The sequence below is a fragment of the Staurois parvus genome, unplaced genomic scaffold, assembly GCF_062004578.1.
Source record: "Staurois parvus isolate SC_StPar_1 unplaced genomic scaffold, SC_StPar_1.0 ptg000027l, whole genome shotgun sequence".
NCBI lineage: Eukaryota > Metazoa > Chordata > Amphibia > Anura > Ranidae > Staurois > Staurois parvus.
This window is the reverse complement of record NW_028317823.1, coordinates 6,873,246-6,892,825: the sequence shown is the minus strand read 5'-3', so window position 1 is coordinate 6,892,825 and position 19,580 is coordinate 6,873,246. Positions and strand designations below refer to the sequence as shown.

The 19,580-nt window shown below is 42.1% G+C and overlaps 1 protein-coding gene across 1 annotated transcript in view; it reads left to right on the top strand.

Annotated features, from left to right (window-relative positions):
• The window catches only part of TMEM135 (transmembrane protein 135), a 488,083-nt gene that overhangs the window by 430,559 nt on the left and 37,944 nt on the right, over positions 1 to 19,580 (top strand). The window contains exons 7-8 of the mRNA XM_089656743.1: positions 11,847 to 11,888; positions 17,920 to 18,066. Of these exons, the coding sequence (XP_089512869.1) occupies positions 11,847 to 11,888; positions 17,920 to 18,066 (189 nt within the window). The remainder of the gene's footprint in view (positions 1 to 11,846; positions 11,889 to 17,919; positions 18,067 to 19,580) is intronic.

The window sequence follows — 19,580 nt, the reverse complement described above, 5'->3', positions numbered from 1 at the left end:
GCCACTGTATCACTGGAGCAAGGAGGTGTCATCTATAGGGTGACCACTAGATGTCATCTATCCGGATGGAAGCTGAGTCCAGCCACTGTATTAGAGGATCAGGCGGATGTCATCTATAGGGCGACCACTGGATGTCATCCGTTCCAGGAGGAGCTGTGTCATGGATCCAGGGATGTCACTTGCAGATGTGTCCTTTGCTAAGCACAGCCCCAGGACCTTCAGAATTACAGGCTCCCCAGAAATAAAGAGCCCGTGGAAAAAGGCCTCAAATAGTGTGATATCGTTTATTAAAGTAGGTAAATAATCAGAAAAGAACTTACTAACAACGGTTCAGCTGCTCATAAATGGCCAGACCAGAGGTACATGTACACAGGATATAAATAGCTTGGCACTTCCCTTTGAAGTCTCTGCTCGGCAGCCGGGAGGGGAAGAGAAACACACTTCACGCTGGAAGCCCGGCCCTGACGTCACCGTCCTCTGTCGCGCGCAGCGCAGTCACGCATGCGCACTGCTCTCAAGCAGAAGACTGTCTGCCACAGAAGGAAAGGCCGTGCGACAGCCGCATTTACACAGACCAGGGAGAACGCGCCGCAGTCAGGCATGCGCACTGCCCTCTGCTCTCAAGCAGAAGACTGTCTGCCATAGAAGGGAGGGCCACATTACACAGAGCAGGGAGGGCTGTTAGAGGGCCGTATTAAACCGACCCCCGGGCCGTAAATGGCCCGCGGGCCGGACTTTGGACATGCCTGCTTTAACATATTATTTCTTTCTTTCAGGTACTTGTATAGTGCCTCAATTTACGCAGTGCTTTACATATATAATGCACATTCACATCAGTCCCTGACCCTCAAGGGGCGTACAATCTAAAGTCTCTAACTCACATTCATACATACACATACTAGAGCCAATTTAGACGGGAGCCAATTAGCTTGCCAGCATGTCTTTGGAGTGTGGGAGGAAACTGGAGTACCCGGAGGAAACCCAAGCAAGCACAGGGAGAACATGCAAACTCCAGGCAGGAGGTGCCGTGGCTGGGATTTGAACCAACGACCCTAGTACTGCCAGGTGGAAGTGCTAACCATTTAGCCACTGTGCTGTCCACATATGGGTGTTAATACATCAGACCAGTCTGAATGAGCACTAACAGTTTAACCTAGATTTCAGGTTTACTTTGGTGAATTCTGTAGGTCAGAATATGGACATTAAAGATAAATTCCACTTGCTTCCAGGACCTGTGCTACTGTGGCTGCCCTGCTGCATTTTGAGCACTGGAAGTTGGCTGCTTGGCAGAAGTGCCATTCAGAGAATATTTTGCATTTTCTGAATAAATGCAAATTATTCTGTGATTGGACGAGGTGAACAAAAGTGCAAAGCATTCTCTGAATGGTGCTCATGCCTCATGCTGCATCCTTGTTCACAGTGCATCAGGCTGGCTGCCCAGCATGGGACTCGGAAGCAAGTGGAGATCACTGGAGTATTGCTGTATACTTCACTGATTTCCAGGGGCATCAGCTAGGTATGGTATATACATATTTACATTGGTCCAAGCTGGACTAATGTAACTACAGTTGCAAGAAAAAGTATGTGAACCCCTTGGGATTACGTGGAGTTTTGCATGAATTGGGCATAAAATGTGCTCTGAACGTCATCTAAGTCACAACAATAGAAGAACACAGTCTGCTGAACATAATACTACACAAACATTAGATGTTGTCATGGTTTAATTGCACATAACATGTAAACATTCACAGTGCAGGGAGGAAAAAGCATGTGAGGCCCTAGCTTAATGACTTCTCCCAGAGCTAATTGGAGCCAGGAGTGAGCCAACCTTGACTCCAATCAGAGTGATGATATTGGATGTGTTGCTGACAGCTGTCCTGCCCTTAAAAAACACACACCTGTTTTGGGTTTACTGGTTTCAAGAAGCACTGTCTGATGTGAACCATGCCTCGCAGAAAAGAGCTCTCAGAAGACCTACGATCAAGAATTGTTGACTTGCATGAAGCTGGAAAGGGTTACAAAAGTATCTCCAAAAGCCTTGATGTTCATGTGTCCACGGTAAGACAGACTGTCTACAAATGGAGAAAGTTTAGCACTGTTGCTACTCTCCCTAGGCGTGGTCGTCCTGTAAAAATGACTGCAAGAGCACAGCGCAGAATGCTGCATGAGGTAACGAAGAATCCCAGAGTGTCAGCTAAAGACCTACAGAAATCTCTGGCACATGCTAACATTTTTGTTGACACATCTACAATAAGGAAAACATCAAACAAGAATGGAGTACATGGGAGGACACCACGGAGGAAGCCATTGCTGTCCAAAAAAGAATATTGCAGCACGTTTGAAGTTTGCAAAAGAACACCTGGATGTTCCACAGCACTACTGGCAAAATATACTGTGGACAGATGAAACCAAGATTGAGTTGTTTGGGAAGAACACACAACACTATGTGTGGAGAAAAAAAGGCACAGCACACCAACATCAAAACCTCATCCCCACTGTAAAACATGGCGGAGGGAGCATCATGGTTTGGGGCTGCTTTGCTGCCTCAGGGCCTGGACGGATTGTTGTCATTGATGGGAAAATGAATTCCAGAGATTATCAGACATTTTACAGGAAAACATACAACCATCTGTCCACCAACTGAAGCTCCGCAGAGGATGGGTGATGCAACAGGACAATGGCCCAAAGCAAGTAATTCAACAAAACAATGGCTGCAACAGCACAAAATACGCCTTCTGGAGTGGCCCAGTCAGAGTCCTGACCTCAACCCGATTGAAATGCTGTGGCATGACCTTAAGAGAGCGATTCACACCAGACATCCCAAGAATATTGCTACACTGAAACAGTTTTGTGAAGAGGAGTGGTCCAAAATGACTCCAGATCGTTGTGCAGGTCTGATCTGCAACTACAGGAAACGTTTGGTTGAGGTTATTGCTGCCAAAGGAGGGTCAACCAGTTATTAAGTCCAAAGGTTCACGTAATTTTTCCTCCCTGCACTGTGAATGTTTACATGTTATGTGCAATTAAACCATGGCAACATCTAATGTTTGTGTAGTATTATGTTCAGCAGACTGTGTTCTTCTATTGTTGTGACTTAGATGACATTCAGAGCACATTTTATGCCCAATTCATGCAAAACTCCACGTAATCCCAAGGAGTTCACATACTTTTTCTTGCAACTGTATGTAAAAATATACCATACCTAGAATTCTTCTTTAACCACCAGTAAATGTGGTGGGTGAACTGGCATCTGGCTTTGAAATTGTCCTTTGGAGATTGATTGTTTCTCTAAGCTTAAATATGTTTTTTTTCCCCCAACATTTTGCTAATTAAGTCAAATTCAGGTACAGGCCAGGAACGAAGTGCCACCTGAAATGCACCAAGGAAAAAAAAAAAGCAGCCATGATCTCATACGCTCTGGATTAGCGGGGTTTTAGCAATAAAACAAACCAGGCCATTGTGTAATAAGTATACATATACATACTTTCAGCAACTCACAGCTTGAAGTCATTACATGGTAAACACACACGGTACAGGAATTTATTGAACTTATGGAATCAGTTAATGCCTCGAAAAAATACACATCCAAACATGTGTTTGAAATGGTTAGGGAAGCAGTCTTGCTCCAGAACATGTGATTGTTATAAGAAGCGACTACTATGCTGAACATGTAAATCTCTAGAATGAAAGTGTCACATTTCCTTCCCCTCCTGCTGTCATGAATTTGTTCACCCACTCTATTTTCACTCCCAAGCCACTTTACTGCCAGCCTATAAACATCTCATGGCAGCTTTCTGTCATGTGATAAGCGAGACCTTCTCATATATCATCCCCTGTGCTGGTCTTAGGGATCACCGAGAACAGTTCGGTAAACTGAAAGACACTGTACATTTTCATATTAAGGCTTTATTGCTCTATTTCTAAAGAAAATGCATTCTAGGTTATGCTGAAGAAACTTTCTGTATGTCAGTATACTCAAAGGCTTATAGCCACTCTCTTCTGGTTTATATGGTGGCATGTTATTAAACCACTTCCTGTGATCGCAGGCTGTCATAGACACACCCCGTTTGGGTGCACCATGACTGAGTCTGGGCTCACAGTAGAATGTTACATAGAGTGGTGCTCACATGTCCATATTCTCATTGGCATTGCAGATGACCAGTACTGGAGAAGAGAAGGGTTACTGCTTGTCACTTGACCATCCAGAATTCTCCTTGAATTAAGATATGTATCCACTTGCCGACCGCACACTGTAGTTTTACTGCTACAGTGTGGGCCAGCTGCACAAAACCATGTATATATACACTTGATTGTTTATTTCCAGGTAGAGGACGTGCCCATGTGGTTGTGCTCTGACTGGCTTCCTTAGAATCCCGATCAGTGGGTCCCGGCCAATGATTCATGGCCGAGACCTGCCAGTTAGTGGAGTGGATGACAGGTGAGAGATCTGTGTTCATAAACAACCCAGATCTCTCTACTGACAGCAGGGATGTGCTGGTTTTTATCTCCCTGCAAAGCAGGCAATAAAAACAGTGACATCCCCTAGTAAAAACAACACGTCGTTAACACCATAGCACTTGCTAGGCACACAGTTAACAAAATGATTACCCTAAATGTTAACTCTTTCCTACCCAATGTCATTAGTACAGTGACAGTGCATATTATTAGCACTGATCACTGTATTCGTGTCCCTGGTGATGTCAGTTCCCAACCAGTGTCAGATTACCCGCCATACTATCACAGTCCCTCTGTAAGTCGCTGATCATCACCATTATTAGTATAAAAAAAAATTCCAGTGTATATACCGTCATTTGCAGATGCTATAACGTTTGCGCAAACCAATCAATATACACTAATTGGGATTTTTTTTCTACCAAAGACATGTAGCAGAATACATTTGATCTAAATTTATGAAGAAATGTTTTTTTTTTTATATTGGATATGTTTTATAAGTAAAGTAAAAAATATTGTGGGGTTTTTTTTTTCAAAACTTTTGGGTTTTTTTCATTTATAGTGCAAAATATAAAAAAAACAATGGTGATCAAATATCACCAAAAGAAAGCGCTGTTTGTGTGAAAAAAATTATATAAGTTTAATTTGGGGGCAGTGTTGCATGACCGCGAAATTGTCAGTTAAAATAACAAAATGCTGAAAGCAAAAAGAGGCCTGGTCTTGAATGAGCTAACATCTTCCAGGAATCAGTGGGTATACTGAAAATGTTTTAATGTATTTGTATGGGAGGAGACATCAGCATATATCTATTCTTAAAAATGTAACAACCCACTCCATCATCACATCCCAATCCCCCACTCCTACCTATCCTGCCTAACCTTGTTTAAAAAAGATCTGTATACTTGCCTATTTTTATTACACTCAAATCCAGCGATGTGATCGTACAAATATGTGTAAGGGAGCGCTTGACAACAGCTGTGAATTCCGGGAGGTGCAACGTAACTCCTAAGCTCCCATTGCTCAGCCATTGTCGGCGCGCCCATGTCTCCCCTGCAGCAGCCGCTCAACTGACAAAGGGAAGCCGGAGCTGCAGGATTCCATTATTGAAATAGAGCAGCTTAAAGTGTAAGTGTACAGATCTTTTTTTTTTTTATTATATACAGGTTAGGCTGGATAAGTAGGATATAGTTAGGTGTTTCTTCCACTTTAGGAGTTTTGAAGGGGAGCAAGATAAAAAAATTCAAAATACTGTAAGAGTAGTTTGTATATAAACTGATACATGGCATAGCCCCAGTGCTTCTGAAAGAAATTCATATGACTGTTCATGTAAAAAAAAATAAATAAAAGGGCAAAAAAAAAAAGTCATACATTGATGTCTCCCCCATGGCCCAGCAATCATTTATCTGGAACATAAAAAAACATATTGGGACTTGTGTACAGCTATTCCTTATCCTTACTTGCGAAAAGAGACTGACTCTTACCCCCCCAAAAAACAATTTAATAATTCCATGGTGGGGCTGGACATTCAATAGCAATGATTCTCTTCACATTTGCAAATAGGCCAAGCTGTCAATGTGACAATGGGCTGGGACACGCACACGCGCGCACACACACTGTTATGATCCGCCAGGTGGTGCCTCTGGCTGCCCACTTTACAGACCTACCCAAAGCGTGGAGTCTAAGTCCCGGTCTGTGCTTTCACCAGGGCCCCTGATGGTGGGGATGGACTTGAAACAGACCGGGACCAGGTCACGACCTCTGAGCAGGCCCACCAGTGGCAGGGGGAGCCTCCGGGGATGTATTGGTACCGGGAGAGCCAGATGTGAGGAGGATGGCAGGACCTAGCAGGATGGATCACGAGTAGTGGTCCCGTGGGGTAGGCGAGGTACAGAATCGGCAGGCGGAGAATCGTCAGGTAACACGCAGGGTCAGCAGGATAAGTCAGTCCGTAGAGAGGTCAAACAAGCCGGGGGTCAGGATGGGAGAAGGCAGAGTAGTCAGGACAATCCGGGTCAAACACAGGAGTAGGCAGCGTAGTCAGGGTCAATCAGGGTCAAAAACACATGTACAGGACTCAGGAACTCAGATAGACCTTGCGACAATTACTGACAGTGCAGGGCATCTTTAAATATTGCGCCCTGCACTGTCATTGGCCGCCCAGGACGCACTCCCGGGCTGTCATTGGCCGCCCGAGGCGCGCCCGCGGCTCCCACTGTGCATGTGCAGCGTCCTGTCATCCGCGGCTCGCCGGGACCTGGTGCCTGTGTCCCGGCGTGAGCCGTCGCCAGCGCGCATGCGCCGGCCGACAGGACGCCGCGATCTCTCACACACACAAACCTCAGAATACATGAGTACACCCCTTTTCAAAAGTAAGATTTTAATCAATATCTCACTGAACACAAGAACAATTTCCACAATTTTGACAAGTCTGAGTTTTATAGAACATTTGTTTAGCTCATTACACGAAAGTAAGTTAAATAATATAACTTAGATTGCAAAATCTTCAGTTTTACTCATATTAGTTGATGCAAAAATGAATACACCCCACAACAAAAACTACAACATTTAATGTTTTGTATGACCTCCATGATTTGTAAGGACAGCACCAAGTCTTCTAGGCATGGAATGAACAAGTTGGCGACATATTGCAACATCGATCTTTTTTCATTCTTAAAGAACTACATCTGTTAGAGCCTGGATGCTGGATGGAGAGTGATGTTCAACTTGTCTCTTCAGATCTCTCCATAGGTGGTCAATTGGGTTCAGATCAGGAGACATACAGTACTTGGCTGCTGAATAACTGTTCTTCTTTAGAAATGCAACAGTAGCCTAATGTGTGTTTTGGATGATTGTCATGTTGGAAAACTGCACACCGACCAAGGGCACGGAGTGATGGTAGCATCTTCTCTTTCAATATAGAGCAGTACATTTGCATCAATGAAATGCAGCTCCCCAACACCAGCAGCACTCATGCAGCCCCACAGAAGGCCACTGCCACCACTATGTTTCTCTGTAGGAACCATGCATTTTTCTTTGTACTCCTCACCTTTGTGACACCATACAGTTTTGAAGCCATCAGTTCCAAAAACAGTTATCTTGGTCTCATCACTCTAGAGTGCAGCGTTCCAGTAGTCTTCTTCTTTGTCAGCATGGGCCCTGGCAAATTCTAGGAAGGCTTTTTCTGTGCATGGGCTTTAGGAGAGGCTTACTTCATGGACGACACCCATGCATGTCATTCCTCTGCAGTGTACACTCTATTGTGTCACGGGAAACTATCACCTCAGTTTGGCTTTCTACTTCTTTAGCTCACTGCAGTGAACTTGCATGGGGATTTTCTTAAACCCTTCTCATCAGAAGACGCTCCTTTCAAGGTTTTAACTTCCATTGATGGCCTGGACATCTCTGTGAGATGGTTGCAGTTCCATCTTTGTTAAATTTTTGTATCACTTTTGCTACAGTATTCTGACTGATAAGTAAAGCTTTACTAATCTTCTTGTAGCCTTCACCTTTCTTGTTATTTCTATTGGAATTATTTTCTTTCTCAGGCCTTGTGACATTTTTCCTCCATGTGGTGCCATTGCTGACAGCATGAAATGGGAAGGGGGTTTCTTTGTTAAGTAACGCCCTTACAACTGTCTGCTGGACACCTGATTAATAATTAGACTCACCTGTAGTTGAATTCCTGTTAATTAGGATTTGTTACAAAAAAAAACTTTTTTGTGTGCGCAAATAAACAAAACTTGTGCGCAAATAAACAAAGCATTTGTGGGAGTGTTTTGTAGTATAGCGTCCTATAGAAAATGTTGATTCTGAAAGGAAAGAAAAGGTTTTCTGACAAATCTGTTGGGTTGTACTCATTTATGCTGAGCACTGTGTGTGTGTGTTTATATATATATATATATATATATATATATATATATATATATACACACACACAAAAACCGTATTTTTCGCTCCATAAGACACACTTTTTCCCCCCAAAAAAGGGGTCATCTCCTATACTGTGTCTGCAGTCTCTGGTCATTTTCTGTACTATGTCTGCAGTCCATTGGTTCAGAATATTTTTTTTCTGGTTTTTCACCTCTAAAACCTAGGTGCATCGTATGGAGCGAAAAATACGGCATATATATATATATATATATATATATATACACACAGACACACACAGTCTGGTCCATAAATATTGGGACATCGACACAATTCTAACATTTTTGGCTCTATACACCACCACAATGGATTTGAAATGAAACGAACAAGATGTGCTTTAACTGCAGACTGTCAGCTTTAATTTGAGGGTGTTTACATCCAAATCAGGTGAACGGTGTAGGAATTACAACAGTTTGCATATGTGCCTCCCACTTTTTAAGGGACCAAAAGTAATGGGACAATTGGCTTCTCAGCTGTTCCATGGCCAGGTGTGTGTTATTCCCTCATTATCCCAATTACAATGAGCAGATAAAAGGTCCAGAGTTAATTTTAAGTGTACCAAGCAAAAGTGGCAAACTAATGAAAGCATCCAGCTAACATTTTTGGAGCAGTTACTGTATAGCAACAGGTTTTTCTTGCAGGGGGCCTCAAGTCCGGCCCCTGACACCAAGAAAGGACCACAGATAACATGCAGTGAATGTAAGCTACAGAAAGTTCTCATACATTGCAGACATGCAACAGAAGACTGTGGGCATGCAATAGGAGATGACCATAGACTGCAAACATGCAGTAGGAGTTGTTGGAGACTGGGGAGTCATAGACTGGAAACAGATTATATGAGACTGCTAGAGATCACTTCTATTACATCCCCTTTACAAATCGATGCTTCCACATCTGTGCTCCCTTAAAAATAATTTTTTCCACATTTAATATTTCTTTTAGCAGGGTCCATTATAAAAGATCAAAAGGGAAAAATTATAAACAGTGAAAAGGTTTGAGTAACACAGAAAAAAGTATGCTAGGAAAGTCATAAAGCCATATACTGTTCACTTTTTCAGAAAAAAAATTAAAATGTGAACTGACAATGTATACCCTCCTCACCCCCTGCTGTACTAACCTCCATGGAGTGATAAGCTGTCAGTACCCACAAAGCAGTACCCACAAAGCTGTCCAGGGATTTGAAATCCCTGCTCTTTTCCCTCTTCTCTGTGCAGCACTTCTGAGATGGATTGGAGCGATGCTCTGTGCTGGTACTGACCAGGTGCTCTGATATGTCCCCGATGCTCTGCAGAAAGAAGAGGGAGCAGAGTGGGATCCCTGGACCACTGCACTGGCTGACAGCTCAGCATCCCTGGAGATAGGTACAGCAGGGGGCGGAGAGGTTGTACAGTGTTCGGCTTTTCATTTTGTCTGTAAAGGTGAGCCACCACCAACTACTAGAACCCATTCTAAAGAATATTTACCTTCACTGGCCTGCAGAAGATCCTAGGCAACGGATAACAGGCTATGGTCTGCAACCCCCGGCCACAGGTTGGGCACCAGGGCCCCAGATCATAGGTTCATAATGCTGCTGCCTGATTTCACTGCAGAATGAACAGCGTTCAAAGCATGTGAAAAAAAAAATGGATCTATTAGCAGGATGAAAGGGCAATATACCTACATTACAGTGGGCTCAGAAAAACACTGGGTAATTCTATTGGCAGACTGAATCCTATGTATATGTCATTTTTGATTTTGCCCGTAGTTCCACTTTGAAGTTTACTGCCAGTTTTAGGTCAGCAAAATGAGTACAGAACTCCTCTAATGACTTTCCTTACTGTGACTCTTTCATTTCCTGTAATGATTACAAGAGATCTGTTTAGATTCTATAGAAATTGGTGCAGTACAGGGACGATGCGTCTATCTACACATATTTTCAGGGTCTTTCGCTCAAACTGAGCAGAAACCCGATATTGAACAAATAGTCCAGGAATAGTGTTAACAACACTTGTGAGTTGGATAGAAACATGAGCTCTGTGTGACTGTGTTCAGACCCAGTGTGACCCCGATCCAGACAGGCACGAGCAAAGCATAAAATGGTGTTCACATTTTACTGTTCTCTAGATCTGGTTTCTTGTAAAATCAATGTTCTATGTACACATGCCCATGTAAGAAATGCTACTGCAGCATCTGCATCAGTTCAGACATGGAGTATAGTGACATCTAATGGTGTTAAAAATATAATGCAGAACACATAGGGTAGATTCAGAAAACTCCATTTTCATTTCAGGCCACTTGAGCATTATTGTTGCCCTCAAAAGGCCGGTTGTATCTATTTGACTATATAAATGTAACTAGTCTTTATTGTATTAAATTGCCTCTGCATTCAATTATTACTGGTTTTAGTACTAACGGAAGCTGCTACAAGACCCGCATTTTGTCCTGCAACTGCAACCATTCCAACACAAAATCTTAATGGCACACCAACCGCACTGGGAACTGTGCGGTTCCCAGTGCAGGCAGTGATTTCTGGAAAGGTGCAGGGACCTTTTCTCCATTTAGGAAACGCACAGCAAAATGTGCATTTCTGTACCACATAGGTGTAAAGTCACTCTGTGAAAACAAAAGAGCAAACTGTAGTCACCACTTATTGTTTGTGATATTGTGTACCTCTGCCTTTCCTGATTTATGCATCTCAGAGGATAGGGAGCTTGTATATCAAGTTGTGATTGTGTTATTATAAGGTGGTTTGGGCAAAGTTTAGTGGATGTTTTTTAAAGCTTATCACATATTTAAAATGAACAGTTGTTTACTGCTTTGCCTGTCATTTATCGGCCGAACCAGTGTCTGTATGTATCAAGGACAGTTCATGGACTAGATCAGTGCTATGTAGTTTCTTATCTGCCATGGTTGTATGTGGGTTCATTTTACAAAAGCTCCAGCAAACACAATTTTGGGAGGATCAGTCATGATACTTAAAGGGGAACTTTACCCATAACAATTTAAACACAGCAGCGTGTTACTGCTGCCAGGAGAGAAACCTGTGTTGTTTACACACAGGCCTCTCCCCTCTCACTGGGGAGAGACCTGTGGGTGCCGGCGGGGAATCTCCGGCTGGGACCCGATGATCAACATCTTCAGCTGCCAATAGCGGCGCGAGTAGGGTGGCCCCTACCCAGAAATGCAAGATCACGTATATATGCGTGATTTTGCACAGCCCTGTCGACCTGTAGCAGTAGTTCTGCTATAGGGCAGTTAGGAAGTGGTTAAACCGTATAGACACATATTTTTAATGTTTTACATAGCTATACCTGCAAAATGGGCCAGCCTGAAGTGATCTAGTGGGACTTAAATTTCACTTTAAGCCTGTTTGACTCTTTCCTATTTTAGACCTGATACACAGATCTGTATTAACGCATTTACTGAGTGACATGATAATGTGTTAATGGACTATGCAAATGATCAATCCTCTTTTTTTGTCGTTGCAGATGTAAAGATGGCCTCCAAGGATTTGCCTTCTCAGCCCTTAAGTAAGTAGAATGCTAACATGCAGTTAAGAGGGATCTAACGGTTTAGTTATGGGATGAGTGATATGTAGTACTTAACACGCTGGTCTCCCAGCAATGACTTCAGATCTTCAGAGATGTGGATTCTCACCTAATCTGCCCGCCTGCCCCTATTCTGTGCCTGTTCGGATATTTTTTTTTTTTTTTGGATTTATGCTACTGATATGCTTGTAACAGACCAAAGAGGGGGGGAAAAAACCTGAAGACCAATGTTGGGGTATGCATACAGTTTAATTGTTTCCCTCTCTTGATTTCTGTGGAAGAATTCACGGCCAAACAGTAAGGAAAAGTTTATTATTCAAAAAGCATAAAACCATGTCACTTTTTTGTAGTTTTGATGCTCTTTAGGCTACACTGATCTACAACAATGCGTTTTTGCCACATTTTTAATGTTTTTACAGGACATATGAGTCAAAAAAACGCAACAAAAAAGCAACACAGATAAATTTTTTATGCGTTTTTGCCACGTTTTCCATTCATTTTTTTTTTTGGGGGGGGGGGGGTTTACTGCACTAAACCTGTACTAAAAATGCAGCAAGCAGTATTTAGAAAATGCACCAGAACTTGCAACGGAGTAGTAGGAATACACGGTCGCACATTTTCCTTCCGCTTTCTTTAATGCAAACGCAGAAGAAAAATGGATCAGTGTGAAAGCAGCCTTATCATTGAAAAGTAGCCATGCATTTAATCTTAACTCATTCTAGAGATATCTTGTGTTAAAATATTAATAACAAGGTATCCTATTATTCAGGCATCAATAGACGGGGTTTATTGTTCCTAAATTGCTTTAAGAGAATTTTATGTCTTATTTCATATCAGTTGCAGTTCTTTGTGATGGTGCATTTTAGAGAGCAAGTTCTGTAAGGAGTACAGTTGCAAGAAAAAGTATGTGAACCCCTTGGGATTACGTGGAGTTTTGCACGAATTGGGCATAAAATGTGCTCTGAACGTCATCTAAGTCACAACAATAGAAGAACACAGTCTCCTGAACATAATACTACACAAACATTAGATGTTGCCATGGTTTAATTGCACATAACATGTAAACATTCACAGTGCAGGGAGGAAAAAGTATGTGAGCCTTTGGACTTAATAACTGGTTGACCCTCCTTTGGCAGCAATAACCTCAACCAAACGTTTCCTGTAGTTGCAGATCAGACCTGCACAACGATCTTGAGTAATTTTGGACCACTCCTCTTCACAAAACTGTTTCAGTGTAGCAATATTCTTGGGATGTCTGATGTAAATCGCTCTCTTAAGGTCATGCCACAGCATTTCAATCGGGTTGAGGTCAGGACTCTGACTGGGCCACTCCAGAAGGCGTATTCTGTGCTGTTGCAGCCATTGTTTTGTTGAATTACTTGTATGCTTTGGGTCATTGTCCTGTTGCATCACCCATCCTCTGCGGAGCTTCAGTTGGCGGACAGATAGTCGTAGGTTTTCCTGCAAAATGTCTTGATAAACTCTGGAATTCATTTTCCCATCAATGACAACAATCCGTCCAGGCCCTGAGGCAGCAAAGCAGCCCCAAACCATGATGCTCCCTCCGCCATGTTTTACAGTGGGGATGAGGTTTTGATGTTGGTGTGCTGTGCCTTTTTTTCTCCACACATAGTGTTGTGTGTTCTTCCCAAACAACTCAATCTTGGTTTCATCTGTCCACAGTATATTTTGCCAGTAGTGCTGTGGAACATCCAGGTGCTCTTTTGCAAACATCAAACGTGCTGCAATCTTCTTTTTGGACAGCAATGGCTTCCTCCGTGGTGTCCTCCCATGTACTCCATTCTTGTTTAATGTTTTCCTTATTGTAGATGTGTCAACAAAAATGTTAGCATGTGCCAGAGATTTCTGTAGGTCTTTAGCTGACACTCTGGGATTCTTCTTTACCTCATGCAGCATTCTGCGCTGTGCTCTTGCAGTCATTTTTACAGGATGACCAAGCCTAGGGAGAGTAGCACAGTGCTAAACTTTCTCCATTTGTAGACAGTCTGTCTTACCGTGGACACATGAACATCAAGGCTTTTGGAGATACTTTTGTAACACTTTCCAGCTTCATGCAAGTCAACAATTCTTGATCGTAGGTCTTCTGAGAGCTCTTTTCTGCGAGGCATGGTTCACATCAGACAGTGCTTCTTGAAACCAGTAAACCCAAAACAGGTGTGTGTTTTTTAAGGGCAGGACAGCTGTCAGCAACACATCCAATATCATCACACTGATTGGAGTCAAGGTTGGCTCACTCCTGGCTCCAATTAGCTCTGGGAGAAGTCATTAAGCTAGGGCCTCACATACTTCTTTCTCCCTGCACTGTGAATGTTTACATGTTATGTGCAATTAAACCATGGCAACATCTAATGTTTGTGTAGTATTATGTTCAGCAGACTGTGTTCTTCTATTGTTGTGACTTAGATGACGTTCAGAGCACATTTTATGCCCAATTCATGCAAAACTCCACGTAATCCCAAGGGGTTCACATACTTTTTCTTGCAACTGTATATGCCATAGCAATCTGCATTCCTGTCATTTGTCCCTGGGCACATACTGCCCTAAAGTCATATTCAGGTATTTACAGCGCCTTGAAATGGTGTGTTCAGGGTGATGTGCAGTGTTAGTTTTCCTCCACACATAGCATTTTGCTTTTAGGCCAAAAAGTTCAATTTTGTCTCATCTGGCCAGAGCACCTTCTTCTACATGTTTGCTGTGTCCCCCACATGGCTTTATTCAAACTGCAAACGGGATTTCTTATGGCTTTCTTTCAACAATGGCTTTCTTCTTGCCACTCTTCTATAAAGGCCAGATTTGTGGAGTGCGCAACTAATAGTTGTCCTGTGGACAGATTATTCCACCTGAGCTGTGGATCTCTGCAGCTCATCCAGAGTTACCATGGGCCTCTTGGTTGCTTTTCTGATTAATGCTATCCCGCCAACCTGTCAGTTTAGGTGGACGGCCATGTCTTGGTAGGTTTCCAGTTTTGCCATACTCTTTCCATTTTCAGATGATGGATTGAACAGTGCTCCATGAGATATTCAAGGCTTGGGATATTTTTTTTTATAACTTAACCCTGCTTTAAATTTCTCCACAACTTTGTCCCTGACCTGTCTGGTGTATTCCTTGGCCTTCATGATGCTGTTTTTTCACTAATGTTCTCTAACAAACCTCCAAGGGCTTCACAGAACAGCTGTATTTATACTGAGATTACATTACACACAGGAGGACTCGATTTACTAATTAAGTGACTTCTGAAGACAATTGATATTAGTGAGGGGTATCAAAGTAAAGGGGGCTGAATACAAAAGCATGCCACACTTTTCAGATATTTAATTGTAAAACATTTTGAAAACCATTTATAATTTTCCTTCCACTTCACAATTACAGGTGAAACTCGAAAAATTAGAATATAGTGCAAAAGTTAATTTATTTCAGTAATGCAACTTAAAAGGTGAAACTAGTATATGAGATAGACTCATTACATGCAAAGCAAGATAGTTCAAGCCGTGATTTGTCATAGTTGTGATGATTATGGCTTACAGTTCATGAAAACCCCAAATCCACTGCAATATTCTCGGCTCAAAGTGTCCCACTCTAATCAGATAATTAAGCCATAACACCTGCAAAGGGTTCCTGAGCCTTTAAATGGTCTCTCAGTCTGGTTCAGTAGGAATCACAATCATGGGAAAGACTGCTGACCTGACAGTTGTGCAGAAAACCATCATTGACACACTCCATAAGGAGGGAAAGCCTCAAAAGGTAATTGCAAAAGAAGTTGGATGTTCCCAAAGTGCTGTATCAAAGCACATTAATCGAAAGTTATGTGGAAGGGAAAAGTGTGGAAGAAAAAGGTGCACAAGCAGCAGGGATGACCGCAGCCTGGAGAGGATTGTCAGGAAAAGGCCATTCAAAAGTGTTGGGGACTTTCACAAGGAAGGGACTGAGGCTGGAGTCAGTGCATCAAGAGCCACCACACACAGACGGATCCTGGACATGGACTTCAAATGTTGTATTCCTCTTGTAAAGCAGTTCCCGAACAACAAACAACATCAGAAGCATCTTACCTGGGATAGAGAAAAACAGACCTGGTCTGTTGCTCAGTGTTCCAAAGTCCTCTTTACTGATGAGAGCAACTTTTGCATCTCATTTGGAAACCAAGGACCCAGAGTATGGAGGAAGAATGGAGAGGCACACACTGCAAGATGCTTGAAGTCCAGTGTGATGTTTCCACAGTCTGTGTTGATTTGGGAAGTCAAGTCATCTGCTGGTGTTGGTCTGCTGTGCTTCATTAGGTCCAGTGTCAACGCAGCCGTCTACCGGGAGATTTTGGAGCACTTCATGCTTCCTTCCGCAGACGAGCTTTATGGGGATGCTGACTTCATTTTCCAGCAGGACTTGGCACCTGCCCACACTGCCAAAAGCACCAAAACCTGGTTCAATGACCGTGGGATTACTGTGCTTGATTGGCCAGCAAACTCTCCTGACCTGAACCCCATAGAGAATCTATGGGGCATTGCCAAGAGAAAGATGAGAGACATGAGACCGAACAATGCAGAAGAGCTGAAGGCTGCTATTGAAGCATCCTGGTCTTCCATAACACCTCAGCAGTGCCACAGGCTGATAGATTCCATGCCACACCGCATTGAGGCAGTAATTGCTGCAAAAGGGGCCCAAACCAAGTACTGAGTACATATCCATGCTTATACTTTCAGAGGTCCGATATTGTTTTATGTACAATCCTTGTTTTATTGATTGCATGTAATCTAATTTTCTGAGATTATGGATTTGGGGTTTTCATGAGCTGTAAGCCATAATCATCACAATTATGACAAATCACTCATGTAATGAGTCTATCTCATATATTAGTTTCACCTTTTAAGTTGCATTACTGAAATAAATGAACTTTTGCACAATATTCTAATTTTTCGAGTTTCACCTGTATGTGCCACTTTGTGTTGGTCTATCACATAAAATCCCAATAAAATTAATTTACATTTTTGGTTCTAACATGACAAAATGTGGAAAATATCAAGGGGCACTGTATGCTAGTTGCATGTAAAAGAATCCACTTATGCTTTCTCATGAAGTATTCAAGAATTAGGGGGAAATTATAAGGCCAATAGGAATGGGACTGTCAAATGAAAGTAGGTCAAAATAAACAGTTCGCATGAAAGTTTTATTTTGCAGTGTGGGAATTGATTTTAATGTTTTGTTAAATGTATCAGAAAAAGCTGCTTGTATCATCCTGTCCGTTGGATGTTTGAAGCTAAGAAAGTCTGGGTTCACATCTATGCAGATTGTGTGATTTCACAGTGTGTTTGGATTTTTGAACACGTTTTTGATGTGTTTTGAGTTTTGTTTTCACCAATAGGAAATTATTGATATGTTGCCACTATAGTGCAACTTTTTTGATAGGTGTGGCTTGGATGCAACTTTGAAGCGTCTTTGGATGGGTGCGACTTGGATGCTGCTTGAGTGCCAGAGAGTGTAAAGTTGCATCAAAGTCACACTACATGAACAGATCTGCCATACTTTCCTATTAGCCCAAAAAAATCGCATCAAAGTCACACCCATCCAGAGTTGCATCATCGTCAATACTTTCCTATTGGCAAAAAAGAAAAATGTAAAACGCATGAAAAAACATAACACTTGCATTTTTGGTGCTGTTCCATTGAAGTCTGTTGCACAAAGTACACAATTTTCTGTCGGAAAAAAGTTCCCTGACACTTTCAAAAAAGCGCACTGGCTTAAAACGCACAGATGTGAACTACAGCCATAGATAGTAATTTTAAATGGACCGTAGTGCATTTCTGCAAACTGGTAAAAGCACTGAGATATGCCTAAGTGTGAACCTAGGATCATTTGGCACCCATCATAGCACCCATCACAGGTTCTTCCTGAACAAAAAGACCACAGGAAATGGTTTGCACTGTATGCCCCACCCCCTTCCTGTGATATGGGGTAGAAGGGGGAACTTGTTCTGCGGCTTATATATTATATTTCTGTCTAGGTTCATTGTGGGGAAGGAAGAGATTCCTGCACATTCACTTCTGCCTGAGACCATGTATGCCAAAACCGGGAAGAAGAGCAAGGACCGGGGAGAGAGATCCAAGCGGATCAGTGTTTTTTCTTTAACAAAGAAACTTATGGACTCAGTGTAAGTAAAGCTCCTCCATCATATTGTTTTTGTTCTCCGAGGGTTTAAAGCAGTTTCTTGTCATTGCAATAAAGTGAGAAAGCTTCCAAAAGAAGATTTTTCTGCACCAGTACCTCCCACAACCAAACTGGTGTACAAGTGTCACATGAGTGCCCAGTTTCTGCCTGAAAAGCTTTCCCCTGATAGATTGATAAGGAACAGTGAGGGCTTGCCTCATTTTGGCCCTTGCTGGTCATGTGTCCTTTTCATATAAAAAGCAGCCCTGGAAAGCTTGGAACCTCTTTTCAGGCTTTTCAGTACAACAGAGCTCCTAGCAATATTTTTTATTATTATTACACAGGATTTATATAGCACCAGCAGTTTGCTCAGCGCTTTACAATATAACGGGAGACAATACAGCAACAATACAGTTCAATACAAGAGGGATAGGAGGGCCCTGATCCTTGGAGCTTACAATCTAGGCGACAATCCACATGATATTCTTTTTGCTATGGCAGTACTACATTATTGGATTGTAGGATGTCTGAGATGTTGAAGGACAGCAAGAACATGGGAGAAAACTGGATTGCAAAATATTTTGTATTCCTTGTGTGCCTTAAATGAACCTTTTTTTTTCCATTGAGTTGAATAGCAATTTGTATGGTTTCCCTACGTACGAGGTACGTTTTTTCTAAATTCAAGCTCCCCTATGTACCAATTAATGTAACTCTGTTCCAGAAAAATAAAAACTTTCTTTGATTTTTAGAACAAGGCCTTACCTTAGCCCCCCTGGTTTGTTCCACAGAAAACTTCATGATTTCCTGATATGTAGATTTGGGACATGAAGACCAGTAAGACACAGGAAGCAGTTCACCAGCTGACCTAATTAGCACACACACCCTGCACCCATCAACTATGTTTGCACGGCTTCCCCGCCATCCCTCCAAGCGTGCATTTGCCTGGCTTGTCAGTATAGGCTGCCACTGCTGTTATGTTTTTGGTTTGATTATATTATTGAATTAAATTTATTATTATATTATTATTTTTTATGATTATTTATTAAATTATAATTTATGATTTCATGTTTCAAATTTTAACATACCCGGAATGTTTACTAGACTCTTGTTCGGACAGATTTCAGTGAGTTATTCCTAAAAATTACAGGCCTACAATAAAAAAACTACATATTTCCATGCAAAAAAAGTACCATTTTGAGCACAGAAATATGGACATAATCAGACCACTAGGGAGGCTACAGTAAGTTTTCGATTTTGTGTAGGGCCGCAGGTTGGACACCCCTGCTCTAGAGTTACTCTGTCACTTTAACATGCATGAACAAGGTGACAGGCTCGGTGGGATGACCCTACTACTATGTAGAATGCCAGTTTATCTTGAGAAAAGCGTTCTAGAAATATAGATGCCAAACTTCAGCCAAAATCTCCTCTATAAATCATGTAAATATTTCAAATCCAGAGAGAAAATGTCAGGAATCCACTTTCACAAGGATGAGTCTCTCTAATAAGTGTTGCACAACA